This window comes from Scyliorhinus canicula, chromosome 22 (assembly GCF_902713615.1).
Source record: "Scyliorhinus canicula chromosome 22, sScyCan1.1, whole genome shotgun sequence".
Classification (NCBI taxonomy): domain Eukaryota; kingdom Metazoa; phylum Chordata; class Chondrichthyes; order Carcharhiniformes; family Scyliorhinidae; genus Scyliorhinus; species Scyliorhinus canicula.
Window position 1 is genome coordinate 21,114,389 of NC_052167.1, and position 18,398 is coordinate 21,132,786.

The following is an 18,398-nucleotide window of genomic DNA, read 5'->3' on the forward strand; positions in this document are numbered from 1 at the left end:
TCCTCCCACAGTCCAAAGATGTGCAGGTTAGGTGGATTGGTAGTGATCAATTGTCCCTGAGTGACCGAAGATGTGTAGGTTAGGTTAAGGGGTTATTGGGAAAAGGCAGGGTTGTGGGCTTGGATGGAATGCTCTTTCAGAGGGTTGGTGCAGACTTGATGGGCTAAATGGCCCTCTTCAACACTGATTCTCACATAAATATTGTACTGTCAGTTTTAATTTCTGTAATGATGCATCTCCAGAGGCTTCATTCGAAACACAAAGGGGCAGCACTGTGGCGCAGTGTGTTAGCATTGCTGCCTCACGGCGCCGAGGTCCCAGGTTCAATTCCAGCTCAGGGTCACTGCCCGTGTGGAGTTTGCACATTCTCCCCGTGTTTGCGTGGGTTTCGCCCCCCACAACCCAATTATAAAACTCTAGTTAGACCACACTTGGAATATTGTGTCCAGTTCTGGTCGCCTCATTATCGGAAGGATGTGGATGCTTTGGAGAGGGTACAGAGGAGATTTACCAGGATTCTGCCTGGACTGGAGGGCATGTCTTATGAAGAAAGGTTGAGGGAGCTAGGGCTTTTCTCACTGGAGCGAAGAAGGCAGAGAGGTGACTTGATAGAGGTGTACAAGGTGATGAGAGGCATGGATAGAGTGGATAGCCAGAGACTTTTTCCCAGGGTGGAAATGGCTGTCACGAGGGGACGTAATTTTAAGGTGATTGAAGGAAGGTATAGGGGAGATGTCAGAGGTAGGTTCTTTACACAGAGAGTGGTGGGTGCGTGGAATGCACTGCCAGCAGAGGTGGTGGAGTCAGAGTCATTAGGGACATTTAAACGACTCTTAGACAGGCACATGGACAGCAGTAAGTTGAAGGGGTGTAGGTTAGGTTGATCTTAGATAAATGGTCGGCACAACATCGTGGGCTGAAGGGACTGTTCTGTGCTGTACTGTTTTATGTTCTCATGTTCTATGTGCAAAGTAGGTGGATTGAACACGCTAAATTGCCCCTCAATTGGACAAAATGAATTGGGTACTCTAAATTTAAAAAGAAAGAGAAACACAAAGGATTTATTAATAAGAAGAACTGGACAGCAGTACAGCAGCCATATGGCTGCACCTAGACCCCGACATGTCTCCTGCCTAAGAGTGATTACCTACTCTGTGTCCCAATTGGTCCCCCAAGCCAGGTGACCCTTACTCTGCTGTGTTGCCCTTAAAGGGATAAGCACCATAAATCACCTCAATTTCCCAAAGAGAGAGTGCATTTTTCTTAAGTGACTGCGACAGTGGCCGACTAATATGTGCATAATAGTGTCTTTCAATTCTATCTTTGGGGCAGCACGGTAGCATTGTGGATAGCACAATCACTTCACAGTTCTAGGGTCCCAGGTTCGATTCCGGCTTGGGTCACTGTCTGTGCGGAGTCTGCACATCCTCCCCGTGTGTGCGTGGGTTTCCTCCGGGTGCTCCGGTTTCCTCCCACAGTCACAAAGATGTGCAGGTTAGGTGGATTGGCCATGATAAATTGCCTCTTAGTGTCCAAAATTGCCCTTAGTGTTGGGTGGGGTTACTGGGTTATGGGGATAGGGTGGAGGTGTTGACCTTGGGTAGGGTGCTCTTTCCAAGAGCCGGTGCAGACTCGATGGGCCGAATGGCCTCCTTCTGCACTGTAAATTCTGTGATGATAATGTTGCTCTGGTATTGTATGGTTTCGGATATTTGGAAAGTGTAATACAGTAGTCCCACTTTGCGTCCCTGGCCAATAGCAAGTGAATGCGAAATAGTGAGACTTATCGTCTCGAACAGAGGATCTATTCTACGTTTCCAGAACCATATGTAGACCCTGGTGACTAGTAAACAGGCTGGAGATTTGAACTCCTCCAAAATCCCTGCTGTCAGTATCCTAACTTGCAGCAAACCTTGTTGACCTGTTACTTGTCTGCTAATAGGCCGGGAACCAACATTGGTCAATTAGCATCTGGATTTTAAAAATTCTCGTTTTCAGACCCCTTTGTAGCTTCACTGCACCCCCCCCCCCTCCCCCCCTCTCCCCCACCCCCTCCCCTTATCTGTCTAACCTACCCTAGTCCTACAATTCTTTGAATCTCTGCACTCCTTTGATCCCAGTCCCTTGGGCATCTCTGATTTTCATCACACCGCCATTTGCTGGTCACGCTTCCAGCTGCCAAGGCGCTAAGCTCCGGAATCCCCTGCTCTGTTTATCTCTATATTAAGCTCACATGAGTCACTGAAGAATCAAGCTTGGCTCTCTTTATCTCTGTGAATGTGGGAAATACACTGCGGGATTCTCATCGGCGGGATTCTCTACTTTGCCCGCTGCACACTCCCGGGTTTCCCGGCGGCTCGGGGGGTGGCCCCACAGTGGGAAACCCCATTGGCTGGCTGTGGTGACGGAGAATCCCGCTGTCGGCGGGAGTGTACCGTGCCGGAAAACAGGGCTGGCTGGACGGAGAATCCCGCCCAAGGTGTTCTGTAATCTAAGTTGCAAGCTTCCTTGATCTTAGAAAGCTCACCTAATGTTCTTCTGCTCTGGCTGAAATCATCAACCAATGACAGTCACCTGTTCCTACAGCTGACCATAATTTGCAACCTTCACTGTATCAATATTTTGCCTCCATCCCATTGGGCAGGTCTCATCATGCCACACACAATTCTCAGGTTAAAACAAATTGGTGACTTGTCAACGGTTAATAATATTGGGAAGACTGAGTCCATTGTTTTTAGTCCCCACCTCAAATTCTGTCCTCTGGCTATTTGACTTCATCCCTCTCTCTGGCAGGGCTTATATGATTTATGATTTCCTTATGTGCTTTGGTATTACATTTTGTTTTATAATGCTCCAACGAAGAGCCTTGAGACATTTTATTCTGTTACAGGTGCTAACTAAATACAGGCTATTCTTTATGCACAAGTGACCCTCCACCGTTCCTTCTGGATTTGTGCGCAGGGAATCGAGCCTGTTATAGAACATAGAACAGTACAGCACAGAACAGGCCCTTCGGCCCTCAATGTTGTGCCGAGCAATGATCACCCTACTTAAACCCACGTAACCCGTATACCCGTAACCCAACAATCCCCCCATTAACCTTACACTACGGGCAATTTAGCATGGCCAATCCACCTAACCCGCACATCTTTGGACTGTGGGAGGAAACCGGAGCACCCGGAGGAAACCCACGCACACACGGGGAGGACGTGCAGACTCCACACAGACAGTGACCCAGCCGGGAATTGAACCTGGGACCCTGGAGCTGTGAAGCATTGATGCTAACCACCATGCTACCGTGAGGCCCCGTTCTCCCGACACTTTTCCGCTCGTCCTTATTACTTCAATGTATGTTCTTGACTTTCTCTTCGCTTTTACAAATCGCTGCATTCTTTAAAGCTGCTGGTCAGGTCCGGCTGGACTGCAAGCGACATTTTGGCCAGAGGAATCCTCCGCACGTGAGACTTCAAATTTCCCTTCAAGTAACCTGACGATTTGAAGGTGATGCCCAAAGCACTGTGAGCCAACATGAGGAAAGAACTGTGCCTTATCCCCAAGAGGAAAACTGAATGCAAAAGACCTATACTTGGACTGTCTGTCATTGGAGGAGGATGATTGACAGCAGCACAAGGTTATACTTTGTCAGGTTGCATTCCTGGCTCGGGTTGTGCAGTAAAGTTGAGATTTATGGTGATTGATTAATTGCTGAGAAACTGGCAGTGCCATGAGTCAGATACACTAACCTTTGGCCTGATTCTTCATTGTATGTTCTTGTCGAGCAAGGCGCTTACCGGGAGTGTAGATTTGTAAAATGTACCCACTGTGTCTTTGGCAACTTCAATTTTATCAATCGTGGAGTCTTTTTGTGCAATCAACTATTGGCTCATGCAGCAGTTTAAAATTGTTTGACAATGTGAAAGGGCCTTCAATTACCTTCAATTTTCTAAATGTAGATCCCCATCTCTCTTTTGTTTGTAGTGTTTGAAGAATACTATCAAATAACTAACAAGGATATTGAAGACACCATTAAAGATGAAATGTCTGGTACATTCCAAATGGGAATGCTGGCCCTGGGTAAGAATTACATCATGTTTTCACACGAGGTCTATAATTGTAGAATGTATAACTTCCGAATAAAATTGTGGATTGCAAGTCTTCTGTCTTTGAAGGAAGGTTAGGTGTCTGACATATAGAACTGGAATTTCTTTAAATACACGGGATCTGGGCGAGGCTGGCTGGTCCAGCATTTATTGCCCATTTCCTAATTGCCCACTAGGCCATCTCCGAGTTAACCACTGTGGATCTGGAGCCCCATGTAGGCCAGAGCAGGTAAGGACGGCAGATTTCCTTTCCTGAAGGGCATTTAGTGAACCAGATGGGTTTTTACGACAACAATTTCATTGTCATCATTCGACTTTTAATTCCGGATTTGTATTGAATTGAAATTTCACCATCCATCTCTGGACTACTAGCCCAGTTGCAATATCGTTACGCCACCACCTACCCATATGGATGAGCAGAAATTTCCAACAGCTGAATAATGGAAAGAGTGAACCCATTTGGGGGGAATTTACCAGGCAAAGGGAGGCAAATCTGGGTGCATGTGAGGAGTTAAGTCTCCAAAGGTTTATGTTGGGTCGGGATCCCAACATCATCCTGCTATCTTCCTGGTTTTACTCTGGTGGGTGTGAAGGGAACTCCTGTGCGGCTGCCAGGTAAGGCATTTCAATATACAGGTTGGTTATTGAGTTCTATTTTAACCAAGGATTCTGGCTTTAACAGCCAAAGAACCTATTTCTTGACCCACCAAGGTTAATTAGGCAAGTGCGGAGGGGGCAGGGGGGGAGGGGGGGGGGTGGAATAGAAACGGTGGGCAGTGCTTCTTCTGTGAAACTGACAGGCGAGGAAGGCTTTAACTAGTGACACTGAAGAGCACCACCCATGGCTGAGTGACAGCACTCAACAAATGATTGCCAACTTCTGGGAAAGTTACTTCACCCGTCTTGCACTTCCCTCAACTTCAGGCGCACTTCCCTGCTTCCAGCCTTTATCATGACATGGGAGCAGCTTTTGCAGCTCTACCTTGCACCACCTGAAGGGCAAGGGGAGCATCAATACCACCAACACCAGCAGGAACACCATCAGCACTGTCCCCCTTCACCTCAGCCACGTGATCGCCCACAGGCCAGAAAGGTGGGCGTGAAATGAAAATTGAACTGAAATGAAAATCGCTTATTGTCACGAGTAGGCTTCAATGAAGCTACTGTGAAAAGCCCCTAGTCGCCACATTCCGGCGCCTGTCCGGGGAGGCTGGTATGGGAATCGAACCGTGCTGCTGGCCTGCTTGGTCTGCTTTAAAAGCCAGCGATTTAGCCTGGTGAGCTAAACCAGCCCCTTCCGAGCTAAACCAGCCCCTTCATGAGCATCCAGCATGAGAAGCAGAGCCTGAGGATGATCAGCTATTCACCGCAGGTTGTTGTTGACATCGGCCTCTTGGAACAAGACCTCCGTCTCAGTGGGCTAGGGGGGCATGCATTGCCAGTGGCTCTCAAGGTTCCTGTCACCGGAGATCCTCCCTCCTATGTCTCTGATTTCACCTGCAAGGGGAGAAAGCAGAGGATATGAGTAATTGCTTGTGTGTATACAGCAGAGAAGGGCAACATTTGTGAAGGTTACCAGTGACACATGGATGCAAGGGGGAATAGATGGAGTCTGAATGTTGGTTCCTCAGATGGGAATGTAAGGTGGTTGTTGAGAGAGGAATGATTGAAGCTGCGAGGTGTCCTGAGGAATGCTACGCAAGAGAATGCTGGGAAAGCAGTGTCCGGAATCCCTCTGATCCTGCAACAGAACCTCCAGGTAAGAGTGAGACTCTCCGGGAACAGCGTTCCCAGGCAGTCTCTCTATTCCTGCAATTGCTGCATCCTTAAAAGTCCATGTCCAGCTGAGCCATTCACATCCGTTTACACATTCTCGGGATGTTGACTAGGCTAACATTTGTGCCCTTGAGAAGGTGGTGGTGAGCTGCCTTCCTGAACCGCTGCAGTCCATATGGTGTAGAGACACCCACTGTGCTGTTAGGAAGAGAGGTCCAGGATTTTTAACCCAGCGACCGTGAAGGAATAGCGACATATTTCCAAGTCAGGACGGTGTGTCACTTTGAGGGAAATGCAAGTGGTGGTGTTCCTGTGCATCTACTCATCTGACCAAGGTCATGGGTCTTCAAGGTGCTGTCAAAGGGGCCTTGTTGAGTTGCTGCAGTGCATCTTGAAGCTGTCACTTTGTGTTGGTGGTGGAGGGAGTGAATGTTTTAGGCGGTGAAAGGGGCCAATAATCATAGTGGACCCATACCGGAGTCCCTTTGACATGATTGCAACAAAACATTTAAATGTGTCTTTAAAATGAAATCCCTGATCTTTCTCCTTACCCACTCCCTTATAAAGTATACGGAAGTTATATTTGTACAGATTTTTTGACCAATTCAACAAGCTTTTGCATGAAAGGCACATTCTATCTATTGTCTTGACCTTTTTCAATCGTAGTGTTCCTCGTTTGTTTACACTATGTTTTTATCTTTTGTTTACTGTAGTGCAATATGCAAAGAACCCAGCTAGCTTTTTTGCAACAAAGCTTTATGAAGCTATGTCGGTAAGCATCAAAAAAGGTTTTTGCTTTAATTAACTTGCCTCCATTATGTACAATTGTAACAATATTGGTGTTTGTGGTGATATGCATCACTGTAAATACACAAGGGGTTAATGTAAATACACTAAGACTAAGTAAACACTAGAGGGAGCACCAGAGATGTCATGACATGCAGACATACAGCTAATGAACACATAGACTAGGACACAACCAATGGGCAGTCAAGACACCCAGAGGTGACACTATCACAAGGGGGCATTACACAACCCATATATAAGGACAGGGCACACATGCTCTGTCTCTTTCCACAGACAGACATCTAGAGAGTAGGACAGGGGCAGATCAGAAGCATCACACCCACCACGTGGCTTAGAGCAGACTGGTTATTTAGACTGAGTTACTATAGCAAGATTAGCAGGAGAGTTGAACTCATAGAGAACTGTGCTAATGGTTCAATAAATCACATTGAACTTACTTCAAAGTCTGGAGTATCGTTTGGTCAAAGCTGCATCGAGTTGCAGCCTGTGTTATCCCAGAGCACATGACACAACAGTGTTTAGTCCCCACAAAATTTCAGAGCAACTGATGCCATTTTAGCTGATTGTGTTAACGTTCTCTCTCTTTCTCTCTCTCTCTTCAGATGTTGTTAATTTCTTCCTTTCAGTCTGCTATCATCACCCCTCTCCTCAAAAAAAAACAAATCCTTGACCAAACGTTCTTGTAAATTACTGTCTGATCTCCAACCTCCCATTTCCTCTCCTCTTCTTGAATGGGTTGTCACCTCCCCTGGTCTGTTTCCATCTTTCCTGGAACTCACATGTTTCAATCCCTTTGATCAGATTTCCATCCCTGCCTCAGGAACAGCTCTTACAAAAGTCGCCAATGACACCCTGTGTGACTATGACTAAAGTAATCATTCCCTCATCATTTCTTGAGCTGTCTGCAGCCTTTGACATGTTTCATCACACTGTCCTCCTCCAATGCCTCTCCACTGTCCGGGTTGGACCTGCCGTCACCCGATTCCACCCTTATCTATATACTCATAACCTGAGAATCACTTGGAATGGCTACTCTTCCTGTTCCCACACCGTTAACTCTGGTGTCCCCAAGAATCCATCCTTGCCCTCCTCCTGGGCGGGATTCTCCCCCCTCACCCCCACCCCACCACCCCCACTGGGTGGGAGAATCGCTTGGGAGCCACGCAAATCCCGCCACGCCACCCCGACCCCCGCACACGATTCCCCCCCCCCCCACCCAAAACCAGCGCCGCGCGAATCGCGCCGGCAGCTCGGAGAATCGCCGCAAACGGCGAGCGGCGATTCTCTGGCCCGGATGGGCTGAGTGACCGCGCATAAACGGCCTAATCCCACTGGCGCCATCCACAAATGGTTGCTGCCGGCGGGGACTCGTCACGAAGGCTTGGGGGGGGGGGGGGGGGGTGGCCTATGGGGGGGGGTCCTCCGATGGAGTCTGGCCCGCGATCGGGGCTCACCAATCGGCGGGCCGGCCTCTCACCCCTCCCCCACTCCCCCGGCCTACTTCCCTTCGCAACCGGCCCCAGAACCCCGGCGCCATATTGGTGAGGGGCCGGAGCGCTCCGCGAGGTTACCACGCATGCGTCGGTTGGCATCGGCGCCACTGCGCATGTCATCGTTGGTGCCGGCGCAACTGCGCATGCGCGGATCCCACAGCACCCAGTTCGCGCCAGGATCTGCGGCTGGAGTGTCGCAACCCACTCCAGCGCCGTGCTGGCCTCCTGTAGGGGCCAGAATTCGACGGCGTTTGCCACGGCGTGGACACTCTGCCTCCATTTCGGAGAATCCCGCCCCCTATTTCTTATCTACATGCTGTCCCTCTGTGACATTGCCTGAAAGCAGCGTTAGTTTCCACATGTGACTAAATTGGAACTTACAAATTCAAAACAGTCCATTCAGCAGTTCAAATAAGATCTGCCTAATTGTTAGTGTCACGGTAATTCATATAATCCAGAGATCGGTGTCTATGGCAATGCTCGACATGTCTCCTCTGACAGCCTGTTGTATGAGCTAATGTAATAAGATTTGAGTAGTTTTATCGAGCCAGTAAAGCAAGCATTACTACTTTACAATCAGTCACTACACCTACGATCTGTCACTCCACCTATTCAGAGAACAATAGAGACTTTCTTTTGGTCCAGATCAGTGGAGTGCTATGAGACCAAACATAGCAACATTCTATGATGTAGTTAAACACCAGTTAAATAAGATGAGGAACATTGGTCTGCTGTTGTGCAATTTCCTCATCCAGTTTATAAACGCAATAAAAATATTTCATTTATTCAGTGGGTGGATGTTCATTTATTGCCCAGCCCATCCCTAATTGCCCTTGAACTGAGTGGTTTGCTCGGCCATTTCCGAGGGCATTGAAGAGTCCACCACATTGACGGAGGCCAGACAGGGTAACGATGGCAGATTTCCTTCCCTAAAGGACATGAGTGAACCAGATGGGTCTTCACAACAATGGTTTTTGTTTGACTTTTAATTCCAGATTTTTATTAAATTGAAATTTTAATTCAAACCACAGATCATTAGCCTGGGTTTCTGGATTACTAGTCCAGTGATAATGGCACTACGCTACTGACTATAATTCAGAAATCTGAATAAACCTGGGGGGCGCGATTCTCTGCAAATGCGGCGAATCGCAAAGGCTGCCGTGAAACTGGCCGTGTTTCACGGCAGCCTCCGTGCCCCCTCCTGGGACCCGATTCTCCCCCCCGGGCAGGGCTAGCAGCGGGGCCCCGTGATGCACGGCATCGCGGCCTTAGCGACCGTCATTAAGTCTGCGCGCCAAGCGTCACACCGGCTGACGTGCACGATGACGTCAGCCGCGCATGCGCAGGTTGGACGGCTCCAACCCGCGCATGCGCGGGGCAGTCATCTCCTTCGGCCGCCCCGCGGACTGATCCTGCGGGGCGGCGGAGGGAGAAAGAGTGCGTCCGTTACGGCCGTGGTACTGCCGTGCCAATCGGGGCCCTGGATGCCCAGAACGGGCATGTTGCGGCCATTTTTACGACGGCAGCAAGCAGGTGTGTTTGCTGCTGTAAAAACGGTCGTAAAGGCCTGGGCACTCGGCTCATCAGCCTGGGGAGAATCGCTGTTCGCCGTAAAAAACGGCGAGCAGCGATTCGTGTCGTGGGGCGGCCGTGGGGGTGGGGAGGGGGGGGGGTGGAGGGGGGGGGGGGGTGGGGTGGGAGGGAGAATAGCGGGAGGGCGTTAAAAATGTCGGGGACGCCCTCCCGCTATTCTCCGACCCGTCGTGGGCAGCAGAGAATCGCGCCCCCTTTTTTCCACTTCAGCAATTTTAGAAATGAACAGCCAACAGCATATAGAACATTTTTTAATTTTGGAAAGGAGTCTAAGCTGCTTCAGACGAGCATAATCAGGCCAGCTCTGGCGCTGATCCATATCGTTATATTTTAGAGTGAATGTCAAAAACTAGGTCGGTTTTAAGCCAGGTAAGGTAAGGTTTTAAGTATTTAAAGTAAGTAGTGAAAGAAGCAAAAGTGATGTGAGGAGAATGTGCAAACTCCACATGGACAGTGACCCAGAGCCGGGATCGAACCTGGGACCTCAGTGCTCCCACTGTGCCACCGTCCTGCCCAAAATCACATTTTCATTTCATCACTTCAAAGTTTTCCACCACTTTAAAGCCTAACTTTCACCTTTATCTCACAAACCTTTAAACTTGACATACCGACAGAATCTTTTAAAAAGGGTTTGGGATGCAGGTGGGATCACTTTCAATCTATCATGAGAGAACCTTTATTTCTTCCATTCTGACTTACTGTTTAAAGGGATGCAGATGAGAATATTTTCACATCATTAGGAATGTGTATTTATGAATTAATGAGTAACTGTCTAAATTACTGCCAAGATGAGCACATTTTCATTTTATGCTGGGAAAACTTTAAGTCTTACATACTGAGTGAATGTTTAATGGGTGTTCAAGGCTGCAAAAAGGAAGAGGAGCATTGGCAGCCCCATCCCAGGGAAGACCCCCAACTCTAATGAGCTATTTTCATTGTCCCGCTGGGTTGGGATGGGAAGCCGGGATGGGTTTCTGGAAACTCGCTACAGCCGCGTTGGGGAAGCAGAGCGTTGCAGCAGGTCGGGCAACGGGCGCCAATCCCGTTTTTTGGGCCGACCCGCCATTTTCCGCCCGATCGGGAATCCCGATACCAGGATTGGACAATGGAGAATCCACCGCAATACATTTTAGACTTCGCTAAGATCCTTTTTCTGTTTTGCCAATTCCTTTTTATTGAAAATGTTAAACTTTTTAAAAGACGCGGGGCAAAACAAAGTTAGATATTCACATTTTATGCATTTATACATATTCCAATGAACTTGGAGCACACTCCTGTGTCGACTCTGCTATTTTTACTTGTTGACACTGTGTGATTGTGGTCATGCCACCCAGTCATTTGCATTTAGCTGCCACATGTTGTTTTCAGAAGTTTTTGGGAACGGTATGATGCAGTAGGTTAGCATTATCATTGGCCAGGATATCCAGGACATGGGCTTCAATTCAGCCCAGACAGATGGATAAATGTTATCCTGCTATGTGTGAAATGAGTTTGGACAGTCTGAGCCGTGCATTTGGGCACACAGCTACCCCTTAATGTGATACAGTGACAGCAGATCAGTCAAAGGAGAGTTGGTCTGGGAATGGGAAAGTGACGAGGGGTATGTCATTGCGTGCGGCTCTGAGATTGAGGCTTGGGAACATGCTTTGAGGCAGCATAGGAGAGATTTGCTCTGTGCCATAACGGATGAGCTATTGTCTGGACATTAACAAGGGAAGATTTTGCTTTCAGAAGTTGCGGAGTTTTGGATGGGAAACCCAGAAGTCCGCTTGAGTGACAACTTCACTTCCAGGCCCCCCCCCCCCCCAAACTGCTGGAGGGGTTTCCATTCCAGGTAGCACACAGTCCTGACCTCAAGGCCAATACAGAAGCTGGTTTAGCTCAGTGGGCTAGACAGCTGGTTTCTACCGCAGAACAAGGCCAGCAGCGCGGGTTCAATTCCCGTACCAGCTGACCCGAACAGGCGCCGGAATGTGGCGACTAGGGACTTTTCACAGTAACTTCATACTTGTGACAACAAAAGATTATTATTATTATTTGTGGGGGTTGGTGATTTGAGGCAGTGGGCGAGTGTGAAAGGCGTAAGGGGCGGGGTGAAACACTCCTTTTCCTTTTGGCCCACAAGCAGTGCTGTAAAAGCCCTCATCGCTCCCCTCCGCTGCTGAGTTGCCTGTGGCCTGGGAAACCTGACAGGCTGCAGCTAAATAGCAGAAATTGGTTCAATAAGAGGCTGCCAATCTCATTAGATAATTAATTAGCCCCCCCTGAGAGCAAGTTCGCTGTCCACCCCACGTTCTGCCTTCATTACACAAAAATGTGGGTGGGTTGGGGCCAGCTTTGAGAAATGATCCCCTCTGACCCAACCCCAAACCATAGGTTTTGGATAGTTGAAATCCAGCCAATGAACGGTAAGCTATTGCACAGCACCGGCATCTATTTAAAGAAGCACAAAATGTCACACAAGTGACAGAAAAATACCTGTTTAACTGTACATGTGTGTGTATTTCTTTCTGATCATTCAGTGTACTCAAAACCACAGGATTTAACTGTTCTGTTTCTGTCAGGGTGCTGGTACAGATGACAGAAGCCTCATTCGAATCATAATCACTCGATGTGAAGTGGATATGATTGACATTAAAACTGAGTTTCTACGACTCTATGGGAAGTCACTGTATTCGTTCATTGAGGTATGTCCCTCATCGTCGCACACTTAATACCTACAAACCTTTCTTGCATGTTTTGTTTTGTTTGTTCATGATACTTGGACGCGTCGCTGGCAAGGTCAGCGTTTATTGTCCGTCCTTAACGCCCTTGAAGGTAGTGGTGAGCTGCCTTCTTGAAGCGCTTCAGTCCATGTGGTGTAGCAGTGAAAGTTGATGGTGTTGGACGGGTGCTATTCAAATGGGTGGCTTTGTCATGGGTGGTATCACGCTGCTTGTGGTGCGTTGGAGCTACATTCATCCGGGCAAGTCGAGAGTATTCCATGACACTCCACTGGCTTGTGCTTTGGCGATGGTGGTCAGGCTTTGGGGAGTCAGGAAGTGAGCTACTCTCCACGAATTTCCAAGCCTCTGACTTTCTCTTCTCTTTATATGGCTGGGTCCAGTTTAGTTTCTGGTCAATGGTAATCCCCAGGATGTTGATAGTTTGTAATTCAGTGATGGTAATGTCATTGAATGGCAAAGGAGATGGTTAGATTCTCTCTTGGGAGATGGTCATTGCTTATGTGGCATGAATGCTATTTGTCACTAATCAGCCCACGCCTGAAAGTCTTGCTGCCTATGGACATGGACTGCTTCGAGGCAGGATTCTCCGGTCATGTTTTCCTGGCAACCGGAGAGTCCCGCCCGAGGTCAATGGAGTTCTCCATTGTCTACCTCTCGCCTTTGGTGTTCTTGCGGTGGGTGAGGCGGGAGAATCGAGCTCTCAGTGTCTGAGGGATCGCATATGGTGCTGAACATTGTCTGCAACCATTCCGGTGTCTGACACCATGATGTAGAGAAGGTCATTAACGAACTGCAAATGGTTGGGCCTAGGACACTACCCTGAGAAACTCCGTAGTGATTCTGACTTTCTCTTGTACCCACAGTACTTATATGACTGATGCAGTTCAGTTTCTGGTCAATGGTAACCCCCAGGATGTTGTTAGTTTGTAATTCAGTGTTGGTAATGTCACTGAATGGCTTTCTAGGCCATTTCAAAGAGAAGGTGGGAGTTAACCATGTTGGTGAGTGTCTACAGTCGCGTGTAGGCCAGATCAGGTAAGGACAGAAGATTTCCTTCCTAACGGATATCAGTGAACCAAATAGGTGTTTTGACAATCAACGATAGCTTTGTGGTCATGACTGGCTTTAATTCCAGACTCATTAAAAAATATACATCATTTTATTTTCGACCAGCTGTCGTGGTGGGATTTCAACCTCTCTCCAGAACATTAGCCTGGGTCTCTGGAGAATTAGTCCAGTAACATTACCACTACACTACCACCTCCCTCTGACAATATCATGCGGCTAAGATCGTTAACTGAGCTTGTAAAGATTTTGGATTTTCTCCCTTTTTGGGACAACCTGGGTCCATAAAGTGTGGGCTGGATTCTTCTATCCCACCCGGCGCAAGATCGCCACGGGCGAGACGCGGACAATGGAAAAGTCCATTGACCTTGGGCGGGATTCCCTGGTCGCCCCATGGGTAAGCAGCTATAGAAAACTCCAGTCTCCACTCATACTGCTGTATCCAGTTGCTTTTCGCTGCTCCGTACTTCACCGATTGAAGATCAGTATCTCACTGCTTGGAAGGAATTCTGAGAATGGATATAAATGTGGGCTGCACTGCACAATGTTACTATTTACAACTATTTTTTGCAAGCAAGGAGAAAATTGTAAGATTATTCGTGTTGTCCACAGAACACTCCAGACCTTACAGTGTTCACTGACTCTGCAAAGCCTCAAGTCTTCCGGCGTTTCCCCATTTCTAGGGGTTCCTGGCTATGGCTGAGAATGAACAGTAATTTACTTTTCGTGAGCCAACTTAATTTCTTCTAACCAGGAAATGCGCCTCCACGGGAAATCATTTCCTGCTGTATTGTGCACCTGTTCAAGCAGTTTGCGTGTTCAAACCGGAAATTGGACAAAACGTAAGAGTCTGTACAGAATTTAGGATGCAAAAATCAAATGTTCAGGAAACCGCGGGCGGGATGTTTGCAGAGTGTTTCACGGTGGTGGGAGGCGGCCCCGTTCGCTGGCGGCGGGATTCTCTGCTCCCGTCACTGTCAATGGAATTTCCCACGGAAGCCCCCCCCCCCCCCCCCCCCCGCTCCCCTGCCACATCATTGGGAAACCCGTGCGCTGGGGTGCGCTGCCGGCAGGACGCCGCTCGGGAATAGTCAGAGAATTACGGCCCTTATCTCACTGCATTTTAGAGAAAGCAATGACTCTAACGTCTGGCATTTTGGGCCGAGTTTCGCAAGTAGTCAAAAGGAAACCGAGAAAGATTCAGCAGAGCCAATAACATGCCCAATACCAGACCTGTACCTGGACTCTAATAGGCTACCAATGCTCCATAAACAAATGTCAGCTTATTTGCATTATTGTATGGTGCTCCGAGAGAGTCCGCAAAGAGCCGCTGGATGCCAGTTGTGCGCTGAACAATTGATAGAAAAGCCAAGGTTGTGGGGGGTGGTTGGAGTTGTGAGTGGGACGTAGGGATGCGTGTATTATTTTAAATTCAACTTGGTCAGGCAGCCTGCAGCGTCCATTGGGACTGGCAGATCACTACTGGTGCACTGTTCACATAACAGGATAACAGCCTCATTTACTTTAAAGTTGGGGCCTAACAATCCTGGTGTAGAGCCGGTGTACAGCATCCTTTGTGCTCATCATGCATATTGGGGCATGTCCGGTGCCAGTAGCACACCGAGGACTCCAGCCAATTGTTTCATTCGGCTATTTGCCCAGTCGCCTGTTCCAACAGCTCCGACATTTGATCACTTGATTCCTCAACTTGGAATTTGGCTGCCAGCTGTCGCTGTTCTCCATTCTGCCAAACCCCTCCCATTTCCATTCAGTTTTTTAATCGTTCATGGTCGAGCAGCTCAATGTAGTGATGTGGGATAATGAGTCTTCATCCTAGCAAAACACCACTGCTGCCTAATGTTTCGACTGGTAGATAACGGGTTTAACGTTGTCTGTTAGACTTTCTATGCCTTGTAGCCTCCCTTTGATAAGGAAAGGACAGAAAACAATTGGTAAAACTTTTTTTCTTCATTTGTGACACAGTTAGATAACTATGCAGTTCGTCAATAGTTACCAGTATGTTGTCTCTTAGTTTCAATAATTTAGGGGTGCGATCTTTCATCGTGTTGCACCCGGCGTTGATCCTGTTATCATAGAATTTACAGTGCAGAAGGAGGCCATTCGGCCCATCGAGTCTGCACCGGCTCTTGGAAAGAGCACCCTACCCAAGGTCAACACCTCCACCCTATCCCCATAACCCAGTAACCCCACCCAACACTAAGGGCAATTTTGGACACTAAGGGCAATTTATCATGGCCAATCCACCTAACCTGCACATCTTTGGACTGTGGGAGGAAACCGGAGCACCCGGAGGAAACCCACGCACACACGGTGAGGATGTGCAGGCTCCGCACAGACAGTGACCCAAGCCGGAATCGAACCGGGGACCCTGGAGCTGTGAAGCAATTATGCTATCCACAATGCTACCGTGCTGGTACATAGCGGGAGAGGCCAAAAACGGGATTTGCGCCAGTTGCGATTGACCCAACCCGCTGTGCCCATGCAATCTGGATCATGCCCTTACTGGGTGCGATCCAGGTCAGTTTAATTAAATGAATCATTAGGCTCATATAAATATGCGCAGGCCCTTTGAGCCCTTCTCCCAGCTCCTGATATTCACCGACGAGGCCACACACCAACGCAAATCAGTACTCTTCTCCAAAAACGGAAACCAGGCATGATGGCCACACCGGTAGGCTCGGAGACCACTGGATCACCCAGGTGGTCGGGAGGTAGCACCCAGGCAGTGCCAACCTGACACCCTGGCAGTGCCAGCCTGGTGCTGCCTGGGCACCAGGTCGGCACTGCCTGGGCACCAGGTCGGCGCTGCCAGGGTGCCACTGGGTGGGGCGTGAGGGGGACCATGCCCATGAAAGGGAAGGTGTATGAAGTGGAGGGGGGGCCCGAAAGGGGGAGGCCCTCAATGCCCCTTTAGCGAGGTATTCTCACAAGGTGGGGTGATGTGATGCCTGATGTCGGCGAGGATGGGTAGATTCGGGGCCGGGTCACCCTCATGCCTGGATGGCCGGGGGGGGGGGGGGGGGGGGGGGGGCAGGTGGATTCTTAGTGATGGGGAGATTGACCCTCTGGCATTGAGAGTTGGGGGTGTTGACCATGTCTTTTGGGGGTGGGGTCGTGATGTCCTAACTTTGAAATATGGCTACCCTTCAAAAATGCCGCCTGATCTCTGAGGAGCTGGTTTGAGATTTCCACTCTAGAATAAAACTGGGATTTTTCAGGGAGAAACTCCCCAAGCTCCAAAAATATGACTTGAGTGTGGGCGACCTGGATCCGCCCAAACACTGAGCGGAACTCACCCCGTGAAAACCGCCCCAAATGACACAGTCATTTTTTGGGAGAATTGTGCCCTAGGTGTCTAGTATGCTGCAGGTGACTACGTGACAAGTGCGATGAAATGGCTAACTGGATTGACTGATATTAATATGGCCTTTATTATTTTCTCCAGGATGATGTAGGAGGAGATTATCGGAAGACTTTGCTGCGCCTCTGTGGGATGGATGAAGATGAATGAAGCACATTTACCAAAAAGGCCATGACTTTGAGACTTCAAATGTGAAACGTATATCTACATAGTCTTGTTTACCACCATTTACTTGTATTCTGTATACTTGCGGTATTAGAGGTTCTAACTTAAACAGGCCAGACATCAACTTGGATCCTGAAATTCCTAATTTGTTTGCTAACAAATGTCATGTCTAAACCAGTGTTTCCACAAACTCCAGATAAACAGAACATTTTTGTTCTTTACGAACAGCCATTTTGGTAACAACTGTCTAAACAAAAGTCCACATTATACAGAAGATTAGTGTTCGCAACCTCTTTGGCAGCAGTTAAATTATATTTAATATGCCGAGCATTGAAAACTGTAATCAATGGAACCCTTTTATTTCTAAATTGGCATCACATGTTTGCTTGAACTGGCAACCCTTTTTTTGTGCACAGCATGATGGTACTAAATGTTTGGTTAAGGGTTTTGCAACTCCTGTATTATTTAATGTTATCGATATGTGATTTGAAGATCTTGGCCTATGTTTTAAAAATAAAATTCGTGACAACTTGCAGCTGATTTTACTGTGTCCCTTTGCCCTTTTTGAATAACCTTTTGGGTAATTCTCCTTTTCACCGAGTCATTTTCTTTCCTGCATAACTTAAGCCAATTCTCGGCTCTGATGTGAAGTCCATTCATCAATAGAGTTGGAGCTAATGCTACTTTGCCCTCTCATCCTCATTTGCCTCAATGGTGATGCGACCTGGGTGGTCATCCAGACTAACAGAGCTACGCAGAAGAGCCTTCCGGGCACTGTGGATGCCAATAGGTGAATTGATACTTCAATCTGCTCAGCTGACGTTTTAACTCCATCTCTTCCTTTACTAAAGGCACAGGTTTAAGTGTATGGTCGGGGCTAGAATTTGTTCTAATGTGAGCATCGCTACGGAGATTAGCTTTTAATTCCCGATTTTATCGAATTCAAATTCCATCATTGCCACGGTGGGATTTGAACCCACAGCATATGCCGATTTTAAGGATTGTTAGTACGCTGATATTACCACTACACCACCATCTATTCCCTCCAGAGGATCTGGGTTCAAGCCATGGCACTGATGAAGTTTTAAATTCAATAAAAAGTATATAAAAAGTCTATAACCGAACCATTGTCGATTGTCGTACAAACCCATCTGGTTCCCTAATGTCCTTTAGGGAAGGAAATCTTTTCACAGTAACTTCATTTGAAGCCTACTTGTGACAATAAGCGATTTTCATTTCATTTCAGATCTGCCGTTTTGACCTGGTCTGGCCTACATGTGACTCCAGACCC

The 18,398-nt window shown here is 48.0% G+C and overlaps 1 protein-coding gene across 1 annotated transcript in view; it reads left to right on the forward strand.

Moving 5' to 3' along the window:
* Positions 1-17,647, forward strand: part of LOC119956147 (annexin A4-like) — a 60,798-nt gene extending 43,151 nt beyond the window's left edge. The window contains exons 9-12 of the mRNA XM_038783059.1: positions 3,979-4,074; positions 6,590-6,648; positions 12,334-12,456; positions 17,027-17,647. Of these exons, the coding sequence (XP_038638987.1) occupies positions 3,979-4,074; positions 6,590-6,648; positions 12,334-12,456; positions 17,027-17,092 (344 nt within the window). The 3' untranslated portion in view covers positions 17,093-17,647. The remainder of the gene's footprint in view (positions 1-3,978; positions 4,075-6,589; positions 6,649-12,333; positions 12,457-17,026) is intronic.
* Positions 17,648-18,398: the final 751 nt, after the last annotated feature.